The following is a 21,686-nucleotide window of genomic DNA, read 5'->3' as shown; positions in this document are numbered from 1 at the left end:
GTGATGGACAGGGAAGCCTGGTGTGCTGCAGTCCATGGGATCACAAATAGTCGGACACGACTGAGCGACTGAACTCAAGTGAACTATGGTGACATGTAAAATAGGTAACCAAAACAGCTGGTAAATAAAACTCTAAATCTCCTGCCCTGATGACTCACAGAGATATACATCTAAAACTTTAAACTCTAGCTTTAATTTTCTACATAGATACTATCTGCATTTCAAATTCAACATTTGCTAACATGGATTTCAATATCTCACCTATTTCCTATAAAGTACTAGGGAAGCCGCTGATTGTAAAACTGTATTCCTTAGCATTCTAGGGCTCTAGAGTATCTCTGCAGCTTTCTTGGTCAATAATCTGCCTGCAATACGGGAGAGGCAGAAGACGCAGGCTCAATTCCCAGCTCGGGAAGATCCCCTGGAAAAGGAAATGGCAACCCATCCAGTATTCTTGCCTGGAGAACTCCAAGGACAGAGGAGCCTGGCAGACTACCGTCGACAGGGGCACAAAGAGCTGGACACGACTGAGCACAAGCACTTGACTTGAGAGTATTTCTCGAGATTACAGTTGGGCAGATGTGTGTCTTTAGTCCCATCACAACATGGGTCACAAAAACTAACCATAAGCTCAGAATTAAATTAAACAAAAGAAAGAAGTGAAAGTTGCTCAGTCGTGTCCGGCTCTTTGCAACCCCACGGACTATACAGTCCATGGAAATTTCCAGGCCAGAATACTGGAGTGGGCAGCCTTTCCCTCCTCCAGGCGATCTTCCCAACCCAGGGATGGAACCCAGGTCCTCCGCACGGCAGGCGGATTCTTCACCAGCTGAGCCACGAGGAAAGCCCAAGAATACTGGAGTGGGCAGCCTTTCCCTCCTCCAGGGGATCTTCCCAACCCAGGGATGGAACCCAGGCCTCCCGCACGGCAGGCGGATTCTTCACCAGCTGAGCCACGAGGAAAGCCCAAGAATACTGGAGTGGGCAGCCTTTCCCTCCTCCAGGGGATCTTCCCCACCCAGGGACTGAACCCAGGTCTCCCGCACGGCGGGCGGATTCTTCACCAGCTGAGCCACGAGGCACAGTCCCACAGTCCCACTGTCCCACTGGAATACACACTGGCAAAGAGTACAAAGGAGCACACTTCGGCAATGTGACTTTGGACAAGCGACTTTAACATCTGACCCACCATTACTTCATGAAATATTAGTTTGGATTTAAATAATCTGAATTTATAAGAGAAATTAATGACATCTTGAATGTAATAGATTGTTAGAGGCCTGGGTTCAAATCCTTGGAGAAGTTAACAGAGTTATTAACTGGAAGAGACAGGATTTTAAACAAGATTCTGGCAGTTAATGGCTCTGTAATTTCTCCAAGCCCCAATTTTCCACATCTGTTAAATGTGGAAAATCTGTTAAATCTGTTAAATTATATAAATATAATTTCATAAGGTTATTATAAAATTTAAATGAATCAAGATGTCTAAAGTACTTAGAACACTGCACAGCATATAAAAAGTTGTTAAATAAATTCTATTAATTTCTTCAGAAAATTTTAACAAGTTAACTTTTTTAATATATCATATAATAAATTGATCATTATTTCCATCAATTTTATTCCTGAAATGGCTCTAAGAAATCCATGTTCAATATAGTTAGCTATCTAATTAACCAAGATTTCTGTCTTTTGAACACTGATATTTTACAAATAAATTAAGGCTGCTGTATATATGTTGCAGTAGGTTGTTAGATAAAAAAAAAATCTTAATATGATACAGATCCTTTTTAATTAGTACTAATAAATAACATATCTTCTCATAAAAAAGTGTTAAATCTCCATTTCAGATTTGATATGTACATTATTTATGTTGCACCATGAAAACTGGACTGCTTACCACTGATTGTCCTAGGCTTTCTAGCCATATATTCCTTCCATCTTCTTGAACTGAGTTGGCTGGGAGGAGGAATAAGTATGCTGCTAATGGTACATGGCAATACAAAAAGAGCACCAGCCTGGATAAAACAGAATATACTTTTAGTGACTGCTCACAGGAGGCACCTTTAACATACTATCACTTGACAATTCTCTACTCACATCTCACCTACATAACACACCTTTAATAATTCCCTCTCCCAAAAATTTCACTATAAAAAGTAAAAAACAAAAACCTAAAACACAGGCTCACCTCTACCAAAAAAGAAAAAGCCAAAAAACACAGAAAGGTATTCAGCTATAGGTGTTCCTTCTCCTTCCACTGAGTCATCTCTCTCTGAAAACCATATTTACAATACTTAAGTTCAGGTTGTGGGTATAATTTCTTTGTCTATCTGCAAATCAATGAGAGGCCACAAATTCTACCTGTTCTCAAAAGATTCTGGTCATACTAAGCCATAATTTTATAACTTTGGATCTAAATGGATTATTGTTCTGGCTTCAAAATTAGAATCAAAAGGCAATTTCATAACTTCTGTTCCTAGATATCGGAGACTTAATGCTAATAGGTATAAAATTCAGAGAAACCATGAATCATATGCCAGAAAACACACAGCAGCATCCAGCTGACTTATGAGCAAGCCCAACTTAGTCATCATCATATTCCCATGGCTGGGCACACAGATGTTCATTAAATATTTGTTCCCCCAAGCCCAACATAACATATTTAGGTAAATTCTCAGTTTGATTAAGCACTGAACAATACAAATTGCAACCCTGAAAGCTGTATTTTGCCTGTTATTTTAGAAATGTAAGCTACAAAATCAGCACATCTTGATATATACTTTTTTTCTTTAAATTTGGGTGAAATTTAGGCACGAGGCATCTCAAATTTAAACCAAAGTCACTTTTAATTGTCTTCTGCAGACAGAAGAGTTATATGAGATACGTGATACAAAGTTACTTAACACTTTTTGCTGCTATTTATTATTTTTGCTTAAGTATTCTTAACTAACAGTTATAAAAATAAGTCTACCAGGGGCAAAATAAGGAAGGTAAAATTAAATATGCTTACTTTCCCTTTATTGTTATAGCCATAATCTTTTTAAGTTAAATATATTCCACATACTCAAGGTTAGACATTAAAGTAAAAATATTTAGGAAAATAATCATTAATTCTAAAATATATATGTCTCTAAACATTAAGTCCTAGTTCTCCCTCCTTGCATAAAGAAGACTTCTTAGCCCAAAATGCATGACAAGACCGTCTGCCCAAAGGGCAGACGAAGCTGTAATGTGAGTACGCCAGATCAGAGTCCAGGTATAGTTTACCAGTTATACGGCCGTTAAAATTACAGCTACAGCCTAACAATGCAGAGATGCTAAACACAGTTCAAAGCATAACTTATACCCTGGTATAAATATCCTGATCCGCCAGCCAGATAAATAATCACATTTCTGAGACAGCCTATTTTTGATTAAACATTTACTACAAAAATGAAAATAAACATTTCTAAATCACAAATGCTATAAATTCCTACAAAATAAATTTATGTCAATAGTTTCCACAATACTGACAACAAAACTTGGATTTTGATAAGCTGTGCCCACTCCTACACTGACCTTTAGATGGACTCAGAGACTTGAGAACGACACTTTTACTTTTGATAAGCTGTGCTCACTCCTACACTGACCCTTACATGGACTCCTAGAGACTTGAGAATGACGCTTTTACTTTCACCTTCTATTTCAAAATTTAAGACAACACTTCAAACCCCCTTCAAGGGGCAAACACCAAACAAGCAGGCACTAATGACAATCATGATTTTAGCCTTATAAATTCTCTTCTTTGACAAAAGTGTTCTCTGTCCATATGATTACTAGATATTATGATTCTCTAACAATTTTATCTTGCCTTTTTCTAATCTAATAAGCATTCCTCTAAAAGGCTTTTATTTTTATTCTGGGGATAATCAAACATCCTTTTTAGGCTCAGAAGTCGACTTAGGATCACATAAATCACTAGAATTTAAGGACTATGACAGCTTCCCAAGGAGGGACCTTGTCCACTTTATTCTCTCCAGTACCTGCAACAAACAACTGGCAGGCAATCCAAAAAAAAAAAAAAAAGAACAAATAAATGAAAACCATGGTATAAAGCACTAGGATTATTTCAAGCAATGAGCATGCAATTTAAAATTTTCTTTTAAAAAACGTAAAAGACTAATTTTAACCCACTGTAAAAGGACAATGAACTGTTTCACATCTGTTTTGCAGATCAGCCAAATTACATAATCTATGTTTCCAAAAATTATGCCTTTCGCTGCATTAAAGTGGGAACATATATTTAAAGATCCAATATTTGTCCCTGACTGATAAAGTACAGTTCAATATTCTATAGTCATTGCCCAAGAAACAATAAAAATGACAATCTAATAAATCAAATTTAAAATAAAACAACTGAAAATGCCATGAATAGATACCAACAGTTTAGCTGTCTTCTAGGATTGGTCTTCCCTATCTTCAATAGATGGATTAACAATTATTTTATACCTGTGCTGAATTACAGGTATATGTCTGATTTTGACTTGAAACATTATCTATAAAATTAAGGACTAAAGACTTCATTGTAACTTCAAAAGAGGGTATCTAGAGCTTTATGCATTTCGGGAGAATGTTTCACTTAAGTGTGTCTATCATTTGGGCCACATAAATATCTTGCCACAGAACTGAAATCAAATGTGAAAGGAGTAGGTTAACAATAACCTAACGTACCCTAAAACTTTAAAGCAATTACCAATCATGAAGCTTATTTTTTAAAATCTCTTCTAAAAAAACAAAAATCACTTCCTGTCTGCAGTAGACTCTGGAGTTATAACAAGTCCAAAGTATTTAATATGAATTAGGACCAAAACAATGTGTTATTTGAAAGAAACCAAATCATCACACAAAGACAGATGAAAAAAATATATATTCCCTTTTCTCACACATCTGTAAATATTGAGTTAAAATCAAACCACACAAGCCCCACTCTCTATACCTCGCCACACAGGGATGAAATCTGCTCCAACAACAACACGGAGCTCTGCTTGGCACTGTTTTTGGTCAATCCCCTGTACTAAGGAGTTAAAGAAACGATGGAATGGTTAACTGTCAAATAATTTTACTTCCTACAGTAAGTCTGATTCTCCAACTCACAAGATGGTTAAATTCATTTATCAAAAATTTTAAACTACTCCTCTCCTTAAGGATAATTACTTTTCTGATTCTGAAGATACAACAAGAAGTACGATACTGCGAACTATTAGAACCAGAGATTTTAAAAACTGGAGCTTCTGAATAAAAATTCAAGAACATTGTATATACTAGGGTCTCATTTCCAACCAACAACAAATTCTTTTTATACAAAATATTCTGTTATTAGGTATATTCTTAAAACGTCTTAGATATATTTTCCTTAAAAAGATTCTAAAATATGCTGAATATTTGCAAACAAATGTGATGGCATTCTTATTTACTTAAGTAACTAAAACAATACAGTAAAATGGCACTTTTATCTATCCTGCCAATGTCAAGAGAAACATCTGAACCTTCCAATAGTATATAAATTATTTTGTTTTTCTTTACAGATTCCTAACATTTTTCCCTCTTCCCTACCCCACAAATGAGTGATAATTTCAGGAAGTCTTCTGCCTATCCTAAAGGCATAAATATATTACCTGAAGGAAGATTCTTTTTTCCAAGTTGTAGAACTTCTATTAAAACAATGGCAATGAAAGGTATACTGATATTATAAAAAAAAAGAAAAACAACAAAAGTACGGCCAAATATTTAAATGTGGTGGTATCACGAATAAACTCTACTTGACACAGAAAATGTGATCTATGATGAACATGTAAATGAAAAGGATACAGCTCAAATTCAATGTCCGACATATAGCAGGAAGGTAGATCTGATAATTTTATCATCTGCACAAATTCTAAAGCAGGGCCATAATAATGAAAAACCTAAAATGGAAAATAAAATTATGTAAGGTTTTAAATACCAGAAATAAAACGAAAGTGCAGGGTTTAAATCTTTAAAATGGGTCTTAAAAAGACAGTATTTATACACTATGCAAGCCAAACACTTCATTCTCTGTAACAGACAAGAATTTCTTCCATTCCAATTCTAGCTTTCAGAGTGGAGAGATAGACATGGAGATTTCCTAGAAAGGAAAGTTTCTAGAAAGAGTTTTACAGGAAGAAAGTAAGTCCAGAAAGAGGTAAGCAACAGAGGACAAGAGTTCTCAACTTTTCCTGTTTATCTCTAGCTAGACAGACAGATACGCCAGAAGGCTAGGTTACTGAAGTGGGTCTGAAAAACTGAGAAAGAAAAAGAAAAGACACACCAGAAGGAACTCTAACTGGTATGCTGAGATTAAAAAAAAAAAAAAAAATCCTTGGAGAAAATACCAGGGTAATTAAAGAAAGAACTAGTGAAACCAAGAATGCTAATTAACAAAGAAAGCTCCACTCGAAGAAATAAGGATTTCTTTGGATAGAGTCTAAAAGTAAACTAAGAGTGAGCTAGTGAAGAAGGTATTTCCAAGGCTGGGGTTAGAGTACTTAATAGGAAGGGCAAAGAAAAACAAAAACATCTTCAAACAATACAAAATTTTAAACTTGCATAAATCTGAGTAATTTTACCATATATGATTCTGTGTATGTATGTGTGTGTATACACAAAAATACACAACACACATAGTGTGTATTTATATAAAGATCCGTATACTCAAGGGTATGGTTTTTTAGTAGTCATACGTGGATGTGAGAGTTGGGTCATAAAGGAAGCTGAGCGTCTAAGAATTGATGCTTTTGAACCGTGGTGTTGGAGAAGACTCTTGAGAGTCCCGTGGACTGCAAGAAGATCAAACCAGTCAATCCTAAAGGAAATCAATCCGAAATATTCATCAGAAGGACTGATGCTGAAGCTTCAATACTTTGGCCACCTGATGCAAAGAGCTGACGCATTAGAAAAGGCCCTGATGCTGGGAAAGACTGAAGGCAGGAGAAGGGGATGACAGAGGACGAGATGATTGGATGGCATCACCGACTCAACGGACATGAGTGCGAGCAAGTTTTGGGATTGGTGATGGACAGGGAAGCCTGGTGTGCTGCAGTCCATGGGGTCGCAGAGTCGCACATGACTGAGCGACTGAACTGACGCACGCATTTGTGTGTGTGAACACAGAGACAGAGAGATCAAAGCCTGTTCTTTTTCCACTGTGTCATGCTCCCTTCAAACTGAATCCTAGAAAGCTCACATAGTAAAGTTCAAACCTAAAGTGGTTTCAGGCCTATACTGACTTAACATTAGGATCATTCCATTTTGAAAAGAATCTAAAACAGTGATAGTTTTGCCAACATTCAATGCTGATAACAGTATAATTTAAGAACAATTATAATAAAAGTTGTGTGAGTGAGCACACTTAGGCACATATATTAGTTAACTGAAGATTCAAATGTATCTTATAAAAATATTTATGAATGGATGATTGCAAAAACAAACACAGATTACCTTTGGCAAAATATCTTTATCCTTCGATGGTATTATCTTTTTGTCAAGAAAGCAAGTTTCTAAATTAGATGTATTAAAATCCTTAGGTGTGACTCCCTTTAAACAAAATTCAGGGAAACTAATTTCACTTCCAAACTGAAAAGAAATGGAGAGAGCACTTACAGGCATCATGAATTAAGTTATAAAGATTAATATATCTTATTTCAACATAAAAGTTGAGAGGAAAACCATATGTAAATTCATTTTTGATTCCTCAGCTCAAAATGCAATTCTTCCATTTACGTACACATCATTCGTATTTCAACTTACACATGAATTTTTCATGAAATGCTCTCCTTGGCCTTTCACTAGACCGCAAGAGTATATTAAGCCCATTCTCTGGAACCACAGGGACTTCCCTGGTGGCGCAAATGGTTAAGAATCTGCCTGCAGTGCAGAAGACTGGGGTTCGATCCCTGGGTCGGGAAGAACCCCTGGAGAAGGGAATGGCAACCCACTCCAGTATTCTTGCCTGGAAAATCCCATGGACAGAGGTGCCTGGCAGGCTACAGTCCATGGGGTCCCAGAGAATTGGACACGACTGAGCGACTAAGCATAATAGACTGAAATACATCAAATACCAGAAATAATTATTTGAACATGGATACAACTCACATGCAAAAAAAAAAAAAATACAACTTACATGAAATAAAGCAGCTTGGACAAACATGAACTCAACTAATGTTAAATGCTATGTTTTAAAATAATGTTACATTTTAGAATTGCAGTGCCCAAAACAATCATAGTGACTCCTTACATTTAAATAAAGTAAAAAATTCAGTTTGTGTTTGAAGTAGTCACATAGAAAGTTCTACTAGCAACATGAAGCCAGTGGGCTATTGCATAAGTATAAATTCAGAACATTTCTATTAACGAAGCAGTTCTATTTAGATAAGTGTTCTTCCAGAACATTTTCAAATGGCACATGTTCATTAGGATTCATTTATATTATCTGTGTTGTAAATAACATTGAAAGGCCCACTTTGTAAACTGTGATAACAGAAATCCCCTTACCTTCCTCTCCCATATCTGAATCTTTCCCCTCCACAGCTCCTTTGAATCAATAGCATTTCTGAGATCTTCAAAAGATACAACATTAGCAGAAAGGTATTCTGCAATTTTCTGATAACTTCTATAAATAAAAAGTTCATGATAATTCAATACAGGCTTTTAAATTTGACTTAGATTTAATGGTTATAGTTAACTATAAGCTAAACAAGCAAAATGTCAAGCTTCTATTTCTGCTTTTATCTACTAATATTATAGAACATTCATTAAATCAGTCTCTGGAGAAGTTTCCAGCATATGTTCATTTAATCTCAATATCACCATGTATTATGAATAATTATCCTTAATGCTACAGATGAATAGATTTTCCTATTGTCATTTACTGGCTTTAACATGTCAAATACACACATATGTACACACATATACGAAGAATTAAATTCTTATCTTCAAAAGAACTGCTTTTCTAAACTGTTCCCACAACAGTTGTATATGAAATTCCTTAATACCACTGACAGATTATCCTGACTATATGCATTCCAGTTCCTCCCTATATTTCAATGAAAAAGATCAAATCTCACTTTTGAAATTCCCCAATATATACTGCTGTGCTTGACATAATGACAGTGGTCAACAGTTGCTGAATGAAGAAAATCATGAAGTGAACAAATTCAACACCTATTTAAGGATCAAAACTGTAATACACAGTTGATACTTACTCCAGTAAAACACAACAGTATATATTTATTTCTACATTGCACATAAAACAAAAAACAAATATGACATTATAAATCCAGTGTATCCATATACCCATGGGATTTATCATGGTGCTCACTGGACAATACAAATCTATTTAAAAATACACAAGGAGTTGAGAGAATAACACTCAATAACAGTTCAAAAACAGTATCCATAATATTTACAAAAAACTTAAAACATCTGAGAAATATAAAGTATGAAATAAGGAAAATCTAGGTTTTTCTTAATGCAAAAAATCTCTAATTGCAGTAGGACATATTCAGTTCAGTTCAGTCACTCAGTCGTGTCCAACTCTTTGCCACCCCATGGACTGCAGCACGCCAGGCTTCCCTGTCCATCAACAACTCCTGGAATTTATTCAAACTCATGTCCATTGAGTCAGTGATGCCATCCAGCCATCTTATCCTCTGTCGTCCCCTTCTTCTGCCCCCAACCCCTCCCAGCATCAGGGTCTTTTCCAATGAGTCAGCTCTTCGCATGAGGTGGCCAAAGTACTGGAGTTTCAGCCTCAGCATCAGTCCTTCCAATGAACACCCAAGACTCATCTCCTTTAGGATGGACTGGTGGGATCTCCTTGCAGTCCAAGGGACTCTCAAGAGTCTTCTCCAACATCACAGTTCAAAAGCATCAATTCTTTGGCACTCAGCTTTCTTCACAGTCCAACTCTCACATCCATACATGACCATGGGAAAAACCATAGCCTTGACTAGATGGACCTTTGTTGGCAAAGTAACGTCTCTGCTTTTTAATATGCTATCTAGGTTGGTCATAACTTTCCTTCCAAGGAGTAAGCGTCTTTTAATTTCATGGCTGCAATCACCATCTACAGTGATTTTGGAGCCCAAAAAAATAAAGTCTGACACTGTTTCCACTGTTTCCACACCTATTTGCCATGAAGTGATGGGACCAGACGCCATGATCTTCGTTTTCTGAATGTTGAGCTTTAAGCCGACTTTTTCACTCTCCTCTTTCACTTTCATCAAGAGGCATTTTAGTTCCTCTTCACTTTCGGCCATAAGGGTGGTGTCATCTGCATATCTGAGCTTATTGATAATTCTCCCAGCAATCTTGATTCCAGTTTGGGCTTCCTCCAGCCCAGCGTTTCTCATGATGCACTCTGCATTTCAGTTAAATAAGCAGGGTGACAATATACAGCCTTGAAGTATTCCTTTTCCTATTTGGAACCAGTCTGTTGTTCTATGTCCAGTTCTAACTGTTGCTTCCTGATCTGCATACAGGTTTCTCAAGAGGCAGATCAGGTGGTCTGGTATGCCCAACTCTTTCAGAATTTTCCAGTTTGTGGTGATCCACACAGTCAAAGGCTTTAGCATAGTCAATAAAGCAGAAACAGATGTTTTTCTGGAACTCTCTTGCTTTTTTGACGATCCACTGGATGTTGGCAGTTTGATCTCTGGTTCCTCTGCCTCTTCTAATACCACTTTGAACATCTGGAAGTTCATGGTTCATGTATTGCTGAAGCCTGGCTTGGAGAATTTTGAGCATTACTTTACTAGCGTGTGAGATGAGTGCAATTGTGTGGTAGTTTGAGCATTCTTTGGCATTGCCTTTCTTTGGGATTGGAATGAAAACTGACCTTTTCCAGTCCTATGGCCACTGCTGAGGTTTCCAAATTTACTGGCATATTGAGTGCAGCACTTTCACAACATCATCTTTCAGGATTCGAAATAGCTCAGCTGGAATTCCATCACCTCTACTAGCTTTGTTCATAGTGATGCTTTCTAAGGCCCACTTGACTTCACATTCCAGGATGTCTGGCTCTAGATGAGTGATCACACCATCGTGATTATCTGGGTTGTGAAGAACTTTTTTGTACAGTTCTCTGTATTCTTGCCACCTCTTCTTAATATTTTCTGCTTCTGTTAGGTCCATAGCATTTCTGTCCTTTATGGAGCCCATCTTTGCATGAAATGTTCCCTTGGTATCTTGAATTTTCTTGAAGAGATCTCTAGTCTTTCCCATTCTGTTGTTTTCCTCTATTTCTTTGCATTGATCGCTGAGGAAGGCTTTCTTATCTCTCTTTGCTATTCTTCGGAACTCTGCATTCAAATGGGAATATCTTTCCCTTTCTCCTTTGGTTTTCGCTTCTCTTCTTTTCTCAGCTATTTGTAAGGCCTCCTCAGACAACCATTTTGCCTTTTTGCATTTCTTTTCCTTGGGGATGGTCTTGATCCCTGTCTCCTGTACAATGTCACAAACCTCTGTCCATAGTTCATCAGGCTCTCTGTCTATCAGATCTACTCCCTTAAATCTATTTCTCACTTCCACTGTATAGTCATAAGGGATTTGATTTAGGTCATACCTGAATGGTCTAGTGGTTTTCCCTCCTTTCTTCAGTTTAAGTCTGAATTTGGCAATAAGGAGTTACATGATCTGAGCCACAGTCAGCTCCCGGTCTTGATTTTGCTGACTGTATAGAACTTCTCCATCTTTGGCTGCAAAGAATATAATCAATCTGATTTTGGTGTTGACCATCTGGTGATGTCCATGTGTAGAGTTTCTCTTGTGTTGTTGGAAGAAGGTGTTTGCTATGACCAGTGTGTTCTCTTGGCAAAACTCTATTAGCCTTTCCCTGCTTCATTCCGTACTCCAAGGCCAAATTTGCCTGTTACTCCAGGTGTTTCTTGACTTCCTACTTTTGCATTCCAGTCCCCTATAATGAAAAGGACATCTTTTTTGGGTGTTAGTTCTAAAAGGTCTTGTAGATCGTCATAGAACCATTCGACTTCAGCTTCTTCAGCATCACTGGTTGGGGCATAGGCTTGGATTACTGTGATATTGAATGGTTTTCCTTGGAAACGAACAGAGATCCTTCTGTCATTTTTGAGATTGCATCCAAGTACTGCATTTTGGACTCTTTTGTTGACCATGATGGCTACTCCATTTCTTCTAAGGGATTCTTTCCCACAGTAGTAGATATAATGGTCATCCGAGTTAAACTCACCCATTCCTGTCCATTTTAGTTCGTTGATTTCTAGAATGTCGACATTCACTCTTGCCATCTCCTGTTTGACCATTTCCAATTTGCCTTGATTCATGGACCTAACATTCCAGGTTCCTATGCAATACTGCTCTTTACAGCATCAGACCTTGCTTCTATCACCAGTCACATCCACAACTGGGTGTTGTTTTTGCTTTGTCTCCATCCCTTCATTCTTTCTGGAGTTATTTCTCCACTGATCTCCAGTAGCATATTGGGCACCTACTGACCTGGGGAGTTCCTCTTTCAGTATCTTATCATTTTGCCTTTTCATACTGTTCATGGGGTTCTCAAGAAGCAACCCCATGTCCAAGGAGTGGCAGCTGCGCGGGCACAGGAGGGCCGAGAGGAGCTACTCCAAGTTCAAGGTCAGGAGGGGCGGCCGTGAGGAGATACCCCTCATCCAAGGTAAGGAGCAGCTGTGAAGAGATACCCCACGTCCAAGGTAAGAGAAACCCAAGTAAGATGGTAGGTGTTGTGTGACGGTATCAAAGGGCAGACACACTGAAGCCATAATCACAGAAAACTAGCCAATCTGATCACAGGACCACAGCCTTGTCTAACTCAGTGAAACTAAGCCATGCCGCGTGGGGCCACCCAAGATGGTGGGGTCATGGTGGAGAGGTCTGACAGAGTGTGGTCCACTGGAGAAGGGAATGGCAAGCCACTTCAGTATTCTTGCCTTGAGAACCCCATGAACAGTAGGACATATTGGGTTGGTCAAAAAGTTTGTTTTCCCATAAGATGTTGCTTTCTTGGCCACCACCATAAAACTGTCACATTTTTAAAAATCTTCAAAGGCTGGGTCTATTAAAAGCAGGGTAGCAAGTTAACTATAAAAACAAATAGCACAGAGAGCTTACATTTCACAATGATCTCCCACTACAGTAATTTTTGCTGAATACCATTCCTTCAAATGTTTTAATGCTCCTACAGTAGGCAGACAGTCTCTCAGTTTTGGAGGATCTTTGTCAGAAGGCAACAGTATTATATCTATCATTGCTCTACCTAGAAAGAAATAAAGGCATTTTTATAATTTTTTTTACATTTTTATGTTGGAGCACAGTTGATTAAGTGTAACTTTTTAAAGATGTTAGACCCAAAATGCCTCAAAACAGTATCCTGGACAATTGAATTTTATGTTTTTTTAGAAGATGAAGGAGGATCTTAACTTTAATTTATGAAATTCTTCAAAACAATACACATCTTTAGGAGTTGGAAATTTTTAAATGTTCATCCCTTGATTTAAAGCCATGTTATCTTGAAATAGCTAGCATATGCCAGAAAAATGAACTATATCATAATCACTTGCCAATTATGTGTCAGTGGTTAATAATACATTGCTCGTGAGATCATCAATGCTATTGTTGTTCTGAACAGAGGGGAAAAAAACTTGTGCAATTGATTATGTTCTTCTATACTTAATTTTGTTACACAAAAGGGAATGAATTAGTGTAAAATTGTAATGCTCAAATAAATTATTTCTCTTTTTAAAGAACAATAAAACACTCAGAAAACTCAGTTATACTGACAATATGACTGGTTCCTGAGAAAAGAAGGTTAACTTCATGACACTTTACATTTTATAAAATGATGAATTTTACTGAAGGATAAGAAAAATCAAAATCAAACAAAAACCAAACAAAAGTATAACAATGAAAGTATTTCAATTTGCCAAAATAGCAACTCTACATTTCATATTTTGAACTTCATAGAAAAAATTGATGCTTATTTGTCAATGTATTCAGCTATTTTCCATATATGATCTTTTATGCTAAAATACAATCCTGAATATAAGGATTAGATTGTGAGCTAAAGTCCTTTATGATAATCACATATACTTTACTCATCACTGTATACTCAGTTCCCAGTACATGCCTGACACATAATAGACACAACAAATATCTGCTTAATAACTGACCTCCAATAACGAAAATATTCAGAAATCTCTTTAAAAGTATTTGTGGATGCCAAAGTATATCAAATTTTTGATGAATCAACTAATTGATTCACCTTAAGAAAGATTAAAATAAAATACAGCTTTAAGAATAAACAATACACTGTTTCATAAAACATGCTTTCCATTACAGGGAAAAAAATGAACTGCATAAAAAAATTGAGTCAAGGGCTTCTTTTACTGTATGATTTTCTATATGACAACATATATAGCTGACTTCACACCATGAAAGAATGTTACCCAAATGATATACATTAAAGAATTTCTTTTTCCAGGAGTTGTCATGGGACAAGTTTTCTAAAGAACATTGTAGAAAACAATGGTAGACAGTAGAAAGACTCTTCTTTAGTAATAACTGAAGCAGGAAACAGATGAGTATTTAATTTTGTAAGTTCTAATTTTTGTCTAAGTAAATGAAAACAATTAAGAAAACTAACATCTCAACAATGCATTTTATTAAAGTAGTGGAGCATGTCTTTTTTCACAACTTCAAATAAAAATCATTTTTCATTTTGATTTTAAAAATCAGAAGTGAGAACACGAGCATAAAGACTGAGTTTATCATTCATTCACACACAGTTTAAGATAAGATGCAAATTACTGAAAGTAGCCATAAGATATTACCAGGAGCAGGAAGCTTGTCTGATAACTGATGCAAACTTTCTGCAGACTCTTCATAAAGGCTAAAACAAAAGAGAAAGTAGAAAAAAAAAAAAGTTATATATAATCATAATTAGGTCATACTAATCAAATGGATCTCTGCGCCAGGCACTATTAAGTATGTTAGCATTATCTCATTTGATCTTCATGACAATCCCATGAGGCAATACTCTTAATACTATTTTTATCCTCACTTTAAATAATTCAGTTAAAGTCCACATCAGTAGTAGGTATGAAAGCTAGGATTCAAACCCTGAATCCAAGTTCTAAGCCACACTCCCCAAACAACAGTAACAAAAACGGGGGGAAAAAACCATCCCTAAATTATATCTAGTACATAAAAAATAAATCATAACTAGTAGACCAAACATTTTTCTGAACCCTACAAAGTAAGATATTCCTAAGTGTTTAATAAAGGCTACTGCTTTTCTCTGAATGACATATAACAGATGACTGGAAAGCATGACACTCTCCTTCAATTCTTTAAAATCTGTTAGTTTTATCCATATAATAAATTTTTCTCAAAATAGCTTATTATATGGCATAAAGTTACTTGAATCTTTTATTATAAACTCACCATTGTTTAAAAAACTTAAGGCATCTTATGGTAAAATGCAGTTTTCAAGCTCCCTCTTGTGGAAATAGTTATTAAGTCATTTACTAGATACAATCATTTTTACACTCACCATCTTCGACAGTGGTGAGAAAACATGGAATGCTAAGAGCCCTAAAAGGATCTCAGCACTTTACAGATGAGATAGTGAGCACCAGAAAAGTTCAGTGACTGCCCCAAGCTCATATAACTACAGACCACTTCTACCAGCCTCCGTTTCAATGCCTTTTCTAAACTTCTACAACGTCTCCCTTCGTTAATCAGTATAAACAAATATGATTTGAAAACAGGAAAGCTCGAAGTCTGCAGTAATTTATAGAAATATAATACTTGAATATTAAAATAAGCACAGGTAGTTTTTTGTAATGAAGTATTACACAAGACCAAAATGACTAGTGGGCTTCCCTTGTAGCTCAGTTGGGAAAGAACCTGCCTGCAATGCAGGAGACCTGGGTTGGACTCCTGGGTTGGGAACATCCCCTGGAGAAAGAAATGGCAACCCACTCCAGTATTCTGTCCATGGAAAATCTCATGGACAGAGGAGCCTGGCCGGCTACCGTCCATGGGATCACAAGAGTCAGACACTACTTAGCAACTAAACCACCACCAGACAGTGTATTTCATGAAGAAAAAAATAATGACCACAACTCACATTACCTAAATCGCCATGTATGTCGAACTACAATTCAAAAAATCTAAAAGTGAATCCAATCACCCATATAACCCTCAACAACTCTGGATTTTAAGTATGCCTGAAACACTGAAGACACACATAAATTGAAGAAATGTATTTCAGTTTCAAATAGCAAAATGAAAGTGATACTGTGGTTTGAATGCCAGTTATTAACCTTAAATAAAGTTTCTATTCAAGCTCCTGAAATATAACATCAAGCAGACTTTTTCTTCAAGCAAGTGACACATTAATTATCACTTTTTATGACTCCTACAAATAAGTAAGCTTAAGAAGCTAAACATTTTCAGATACACATTTTTGCATTTTAAAGAATTTTATTCGAATTAAAGGCCCAAACTGCCTATCTTCCAAAATAAGAATTGACATTTTTAATTATGTAAAATTCCCTCACTATAACTGTTAACATATCAAATCCTCACTCTCATGGCTAAAATACAATTTAATGTCAAATATTGTAAAGACATTATAGGAAGCATGTAAGCATACTCAGCCAAGGATAATGATTCCCTGCTATTGCTGTCTTCTTCCTCAAAACACTCAACAGCACTCAAACATTCTTCCGTATTTGTTTGAAGAACATCTTCAATGTCATCTTTCTCTGCACCAAAATGTATCTCTTCCCAGTGTGAACTACAAAACTAACATATCAAAAGACTGCATTAAGTAATGAGTTCGTGGAATTATTTGTATTAACAAAGATATTGACCAGTGACCATTTTCTTATTTATATTACCTGATAAAATCCACATACTGCCTGCACTGCAAAGAACCACTTCCTGGAACCAGGTATACTGCCCACTGAACAGGCTTGAAAGCAAAATCATACTGATTAGAAGGAAAGAATGCCACAAATAAGCAGATGTTACAGCACATATACTTAGAGAGCTATGCAATTTTGACACATATTATACAGTTCTCCAAGTTATGTATATGTGTGTGTGTGTGTGTGTGTGTGTGTGTATAAAGAATACAGAAATTCAAACAGGAAAATCTGCCTAAAGAGTAAAATTATTCACTCTCTATGAAGACTCTGCTTTAGTTCATCGCAGTTCAAATGCACATGATTATTATTAATCTTCATTTCAAACTCTAAAATCTAAAGGAAAGGAAAGTGAAAGTGAAGTGGCTTAGTCATGTCCGACTCTTTGCAACCCCATGGACAGCAGCCTATCACACTTCTCCGTCCATGGGATTTTCCGGGCAAGAGTACCGGAGTGGGTTGCCATTTCCTTCTCCAGGGGATCTTCCCAACCCAGGGATCGAACCTGGGTCTCCCGCATTGTAGGCAGACGCTTTACCATCTGAGCCACCAGGGAAGACCTAAAAAGATGCTGAAAAATACACCCACTCAATTACTGCTGAATAATACCAAAAAATGCAAAGCATTTTAGGGAAAATGGTTCCCTCCTCAAAGACCATGAAGGTTTGGTTCAGCCTTACTAAAAAGAGAGGAGATAAAGAATAACTATAGCCTTAAAATAGAGATGATCTTCTTGGAGACTGGAATATTATATGAACATATGAAATTAAGGGTCACCCCAGGGTACGAGTCAGAAGATCAATGAAAAATTTAGAGCAATGTACAGAAATCGGATTCAAAGGAGGAGTAACTGCGGCTTACCTCATAGAAGTTAGGAAAGATGCTAAGTGCCTATTACCAATTTCTGCCAAAATTCCAGAAGACTTTATCCCCTAATTCCTTAAGAAAATAGAAGCCATTAGGTAGTAACTCAAATAACATCCTGTCGACAAACAGACCACCCTTCCTGCATTTCCATCAGGCCTTTCTTCATTCCTTCCTGTTGACATGTAAGAGGCACCATCCTTCTGACCAAGGCTACACCCCACCCCACTTCCACTGGGACACCAGGCCGCTCACTTCCCTGCATCTTTGATCTCTCCTTCTCTACCATTTCCTTCCCACTAACATCTAAATATGCACAAGTATTTCTCAAATTACTTTTTTAAATCACCTTTAAATTCATCTCCCTTTTTTAGTTAACCACTATATCTCTTTCTTTACTTTTCAGGAAGATAAACTTTCTGAAAGCACTGTCTACACTTGACCATCTCTACTTCCTATGTACCTTTTCTATTTCCCTCCAAATCCAGTGTAATCTGTTCTTTTGTCTCCAACATGCCACTGAAACTACAACCACCAAAGTCACCAGTGGGTGACATGTTTCTAAATCTAAGTTTTTAGTCCTATTGGTACTTGACTTCTCAACATTAAGACCAAGAAAGGAATAAAAAATGACACATTTGACTACTTTCTCCTGAAAACACTTGCTTTCTGTGGAAAACCTATCTTTCTTTAAAAACTGGTGCTCAGATCTTTTCAAAAATGAATTCAAGATTTTCTGCTCTTCTCACACTCCAAAACAATACCGTCACTCCTCACGGCTCAAACTGACATCTATATATTGATGATTCCATAATCTTTCCCCAGCTGCATTCTCCTTTGGAGTTCCAGACACATGTATCCAATTTCTTTTTTTTAAGCCTTTATTGAACTTAAAATTACAATACTGCAACTGTTTTATGTCTTGGTTTTTTGATCTTAGCTTCCTGACCAGGGACTGAACCCACACCCCTTGCACTGGAAGGCAAGGTCTAAACCACTGGACCACCAGGGAAGTCCCGTGTATCCACCTTTAACAAAATATTTTTACTTGGCAATGTTTCAGGCAACTCATCACACGTCCTTCACTAACCATGTCACTTTCCATCAAAATCCTGTTGTAATAATAGTAGTACTGACTTAAACTATACCAACTTGCAAAATTAATGAGTACTACCAGGATTTGGCAAACAGGATAGGGAAGCACATAGATATTAGAAATAATTCCCCAAAGATGACAGTTGAAACTCAAGAGACAGGTTATCTGATGAAAGAAAACAGAAAGGAACAGAGTGTTCAGTCATCAGAACAAGCACACTCTCCTTGGCGTCTCCAGGAACTTCCTTCAGCTTTCAGACCTGTCCTGGCATCTCCACTCTCAGATAGAGGCCAAGTCAGGGAAGGAAAAAAAGAGGGTGACTATCAAAGAAGTAACAAACGGATCTGTATAATGCCAATAGGAACCAAAGGAGAAAAAATGTTTCCAAAGTAAAGGGTGATCAAAAAAGTCAAAGACTTTGAAGAACTTCAAGCAGATAAGAATGGAGAAAAGATGACAATTATGACGTGCTTTTTTTTTTCCATTTATTTTTATTAGTTGGAGGCTAATTACTTTACAATATTGTAGTGGTTTTTGTCATACATTGACATGAATCAGCCTTGGATTTATATGTATTCCCCACCCCGACCCCCTCTCCCACCTCCCTCTCCACCCGATTCTTCTGGGTCTTCCCAGTGCACAAGGCCTGAGCACTTGTCTCATGCATCCAGCCTGGGCTGGTGATCTGTCTCACCCTAGATAATATACATGTTTCGATGCTGTTCTCTCGAAACATCCCACCCTCACCTTCTCCCACATATGAAGTGCTTTTAAGAGAAGTGGTAAGAGGTAAGAATGAAAAAAAAAAAACAGTTAAGGAAATGCCTGTAAGAACATTAAAAATGTATTTGTACTCAGAACACAATCATACATCCTCCTTATAAAGCCACGTTACTCTATTTTACACGAAGCTAAAGATGGCAAGCAAATCTCATAAAGGGAACAACGCTCAAGATGAGAATATAAAACAATTTTCATAACAACTTTATGACATCTGAACATCAGTAAATGAAGGAAAGCAATTTTCCCCTTTTGTTTTTCTTGTTTCTTTTGCTAGCTCCCGATCCCAGGGACTTGCACCCAGTCAACAAGTGCCTCTTGTTGAGTTTAAAGATAAAGAATATGATACAGTAATGGGCAAATAATGTGTATAGATACATCTTTTTTAGTCTGTAACAATAAGTAAAGGAGTGTGCCACAAGAGACTGGAGTTTTAAATTATTGAGTCTAGTATTTATGTTATTTGTGTTACATTAAATTTTTATGTAACAAATTGTGTTATACAAAATTTCTGTTACAGAAATATTTATATATTCTGTGTTAACTGGTAATGCATTATAGCTTTGCACTAATATTTTCCTGCAAACACGTTTAGCTAAAATATTAAATGACATTATTAATATCCCCCCCAAAAGCAAACAAAGAAAAACAACCAAATGTTTTTTGGACTTTTATGTGACCAAATTAATTAAATTTATTTCCAATACAAATGCTACGCCAGTGAAAAGAAGGGTTTATGTTGTACTTACCAGGGAAAGTACTATCTTCTGGACTAATTGAAGCACTAATGCTTCTTTTCAGGAGACGATAAAAATTTCCTGCTCTTAAGTCTGAGAAAGAAAAATCAAACTCACTCAGCTGGGTTCAAGAATTACACAACGTAGACCAATTCCAGTTTCACCACCAGAGCCTCTCCAGAACAATATACTATACATAAAAGATCTACACTCTGTTCAAATTTTAATATAATAAATATAAAGCAAGCAGAGAAAATAGGTAAAGTTCCCGGTTTGCACATGCTTGCCAGTTAACACAAATCCAAAATCTCCCTCCCCCAAATAATTTTTAAACCGAGATGGGAAATCCTGTTACCATACTCTGTACACAGCCACATATACTTCCTCCTCAAAACACCTCTCCATCAAAACAAACTAAATAAAACGCAACAGATTCCAGACAGGAGCGTCAAAAAGAGTGCAATCTCAAACGGTCAGAATCGTCTTACATCTGCCACTCGGTTTTTTAACGTATTACACGTGCGGAAAGCCTCCTCCTGTTAGGATGTAAACTCCAGGAGAGTAACAGCCCTTTCCACCGAGTTGCTTTCCGTCTGACTCGCACTTGGAACACAGGAGGCAGAACTACCTAATGAATGCATATACGTCTCAAGGGCAGAAATTCCATTCCCAAGGCCCCGAGAACTTTTTAACTGTGTCTCCAAGTTCTGAGCGCGGGCACGTCGCACCCAGAACCTTAGCCCCGTTCTCCGTGCGGGTAGCATCTTCCTCAGCCCTGGCAAGCCGATCTTCTGCGTGCGGGCCGATCTTCTCAGCCCTAACAGGCGACCCGAGGGAGTCACGGCTCCCCGCGGTCCCTCCGCCCAGTCCTCCCCAGAAGAACCTGCTCCCAAGAGTCCTCTCCGCCCCGCTAGCCGCTCCCGCGCTTTCTCCGCTCGGCACCTACCCAACGGCTTTCCGGAGCCCTCAACTCGCGAAGCCTCGGGCCCACGTGTCGGGCCCGCCGCCGCCGCCCCCGCGGCCTTTTCCTCGCCCCACACCGCGAGGAGCAGGTACCGATCCATCTCTCAGCGCGCGCGGCCGCCTCCGTCCAAACTGCCCGCGCGCCTGAAACACTTCCGGAGCCCTCTCTTCAGCTCGGCGGGAAACAGCCCGTCCCCCATCGGTTTCCGCACCCTTTCCAGCAGGCGAGTGACTTTCGGAAATTATTCTCTCAATAACCGCATCGTG

At 37.6% G+C, this 21,686-nt stretch overlaps 1 protein-coding gene and 1 non-coding gene across 3 annotated transcripts in view; both read right to left on the bottom strand.

Moving 5' to 3' along the window:
• LOC122679193 (MDM2 binding protein) overlaps window positions 1–21,660 on the bottom strand; it is a 72,921-nt gene extending 51,261 nt beyond the window's left edge. For both annotated transcript variants that reach the window (XR_006336344.1, XM_043879521.1), the window contains exons 1-11: window positions 21,403–21,660; window positions 20,469–20,549; window positions 16,953–17,026; window positions 16,706–16,857; window positions 14,877–14,935; window positions 13,159–13,303; window positions 8,548–8,665; window positions 7,495–7,629; window positions 5,848–5,942; window positions 4,976–5,048; window positions 1,898–2,015 (exon numbers count right to left, since the gene is read on the bottom strand). Coding sequence is in view for 1 of the 2 variants with exons in the window: in XM_043879521.1 (XP_043735456.1) it covers window positions 1,898–2,015; window positions 4,976–5,048; window positions 5,848–5,942; window positions 7,495–7,629; window positions 8,548–8,665; window positions 13,159–13,303; window positions 14,877–14,935; window positions 16,706–16,857; window positions 16,953–17,026; window positions 20,469–20,549; window positions 21,403–21,520 (1,168 nt within the window). In the remaining variant the exon portion in view is untranslated. The remainder of the gene's footprint in view (window positions 1–1,897; window positions 2,016–4,975; window positions 5,049–5,847; window positions 5,943–7,494; window positions 7,630–8,547; window positions 8,666–13,158; window positions 13,304–14,876; window positions 14,936–16,705; window positions 16,858–16,952; window positions 17,027–20,468; window positions 20,550–21,402) is intronic.
• On the bottom strand, window positions 17,464–17,535 carry TRNAC-ACA. Its single transcript has one exon. It is a non-coding gene; the product is annotated as a tRNA-Cys (tRNA).
• Window positions 21,661–21,686: the final 26 nt, after the last annotated feature.

Source organism: Cervus elaphus, chromosome 21 (assembly GCF_910594005.1).
Source record: "Cervus elaphus chromosome 21, mCerEla1.1, whole genome shotgun sequence".
Lineage (NCBI taxonomy): Eukaryota > Metazoa > Chordata > Mammalia > Artiodactyla > Cervidae > Cervus > Cervus elaphus.
Note: the sequence above shows the minus strand (reverse complement) of the source record. Positions and strands in the feature narration are given on the sequence as shown.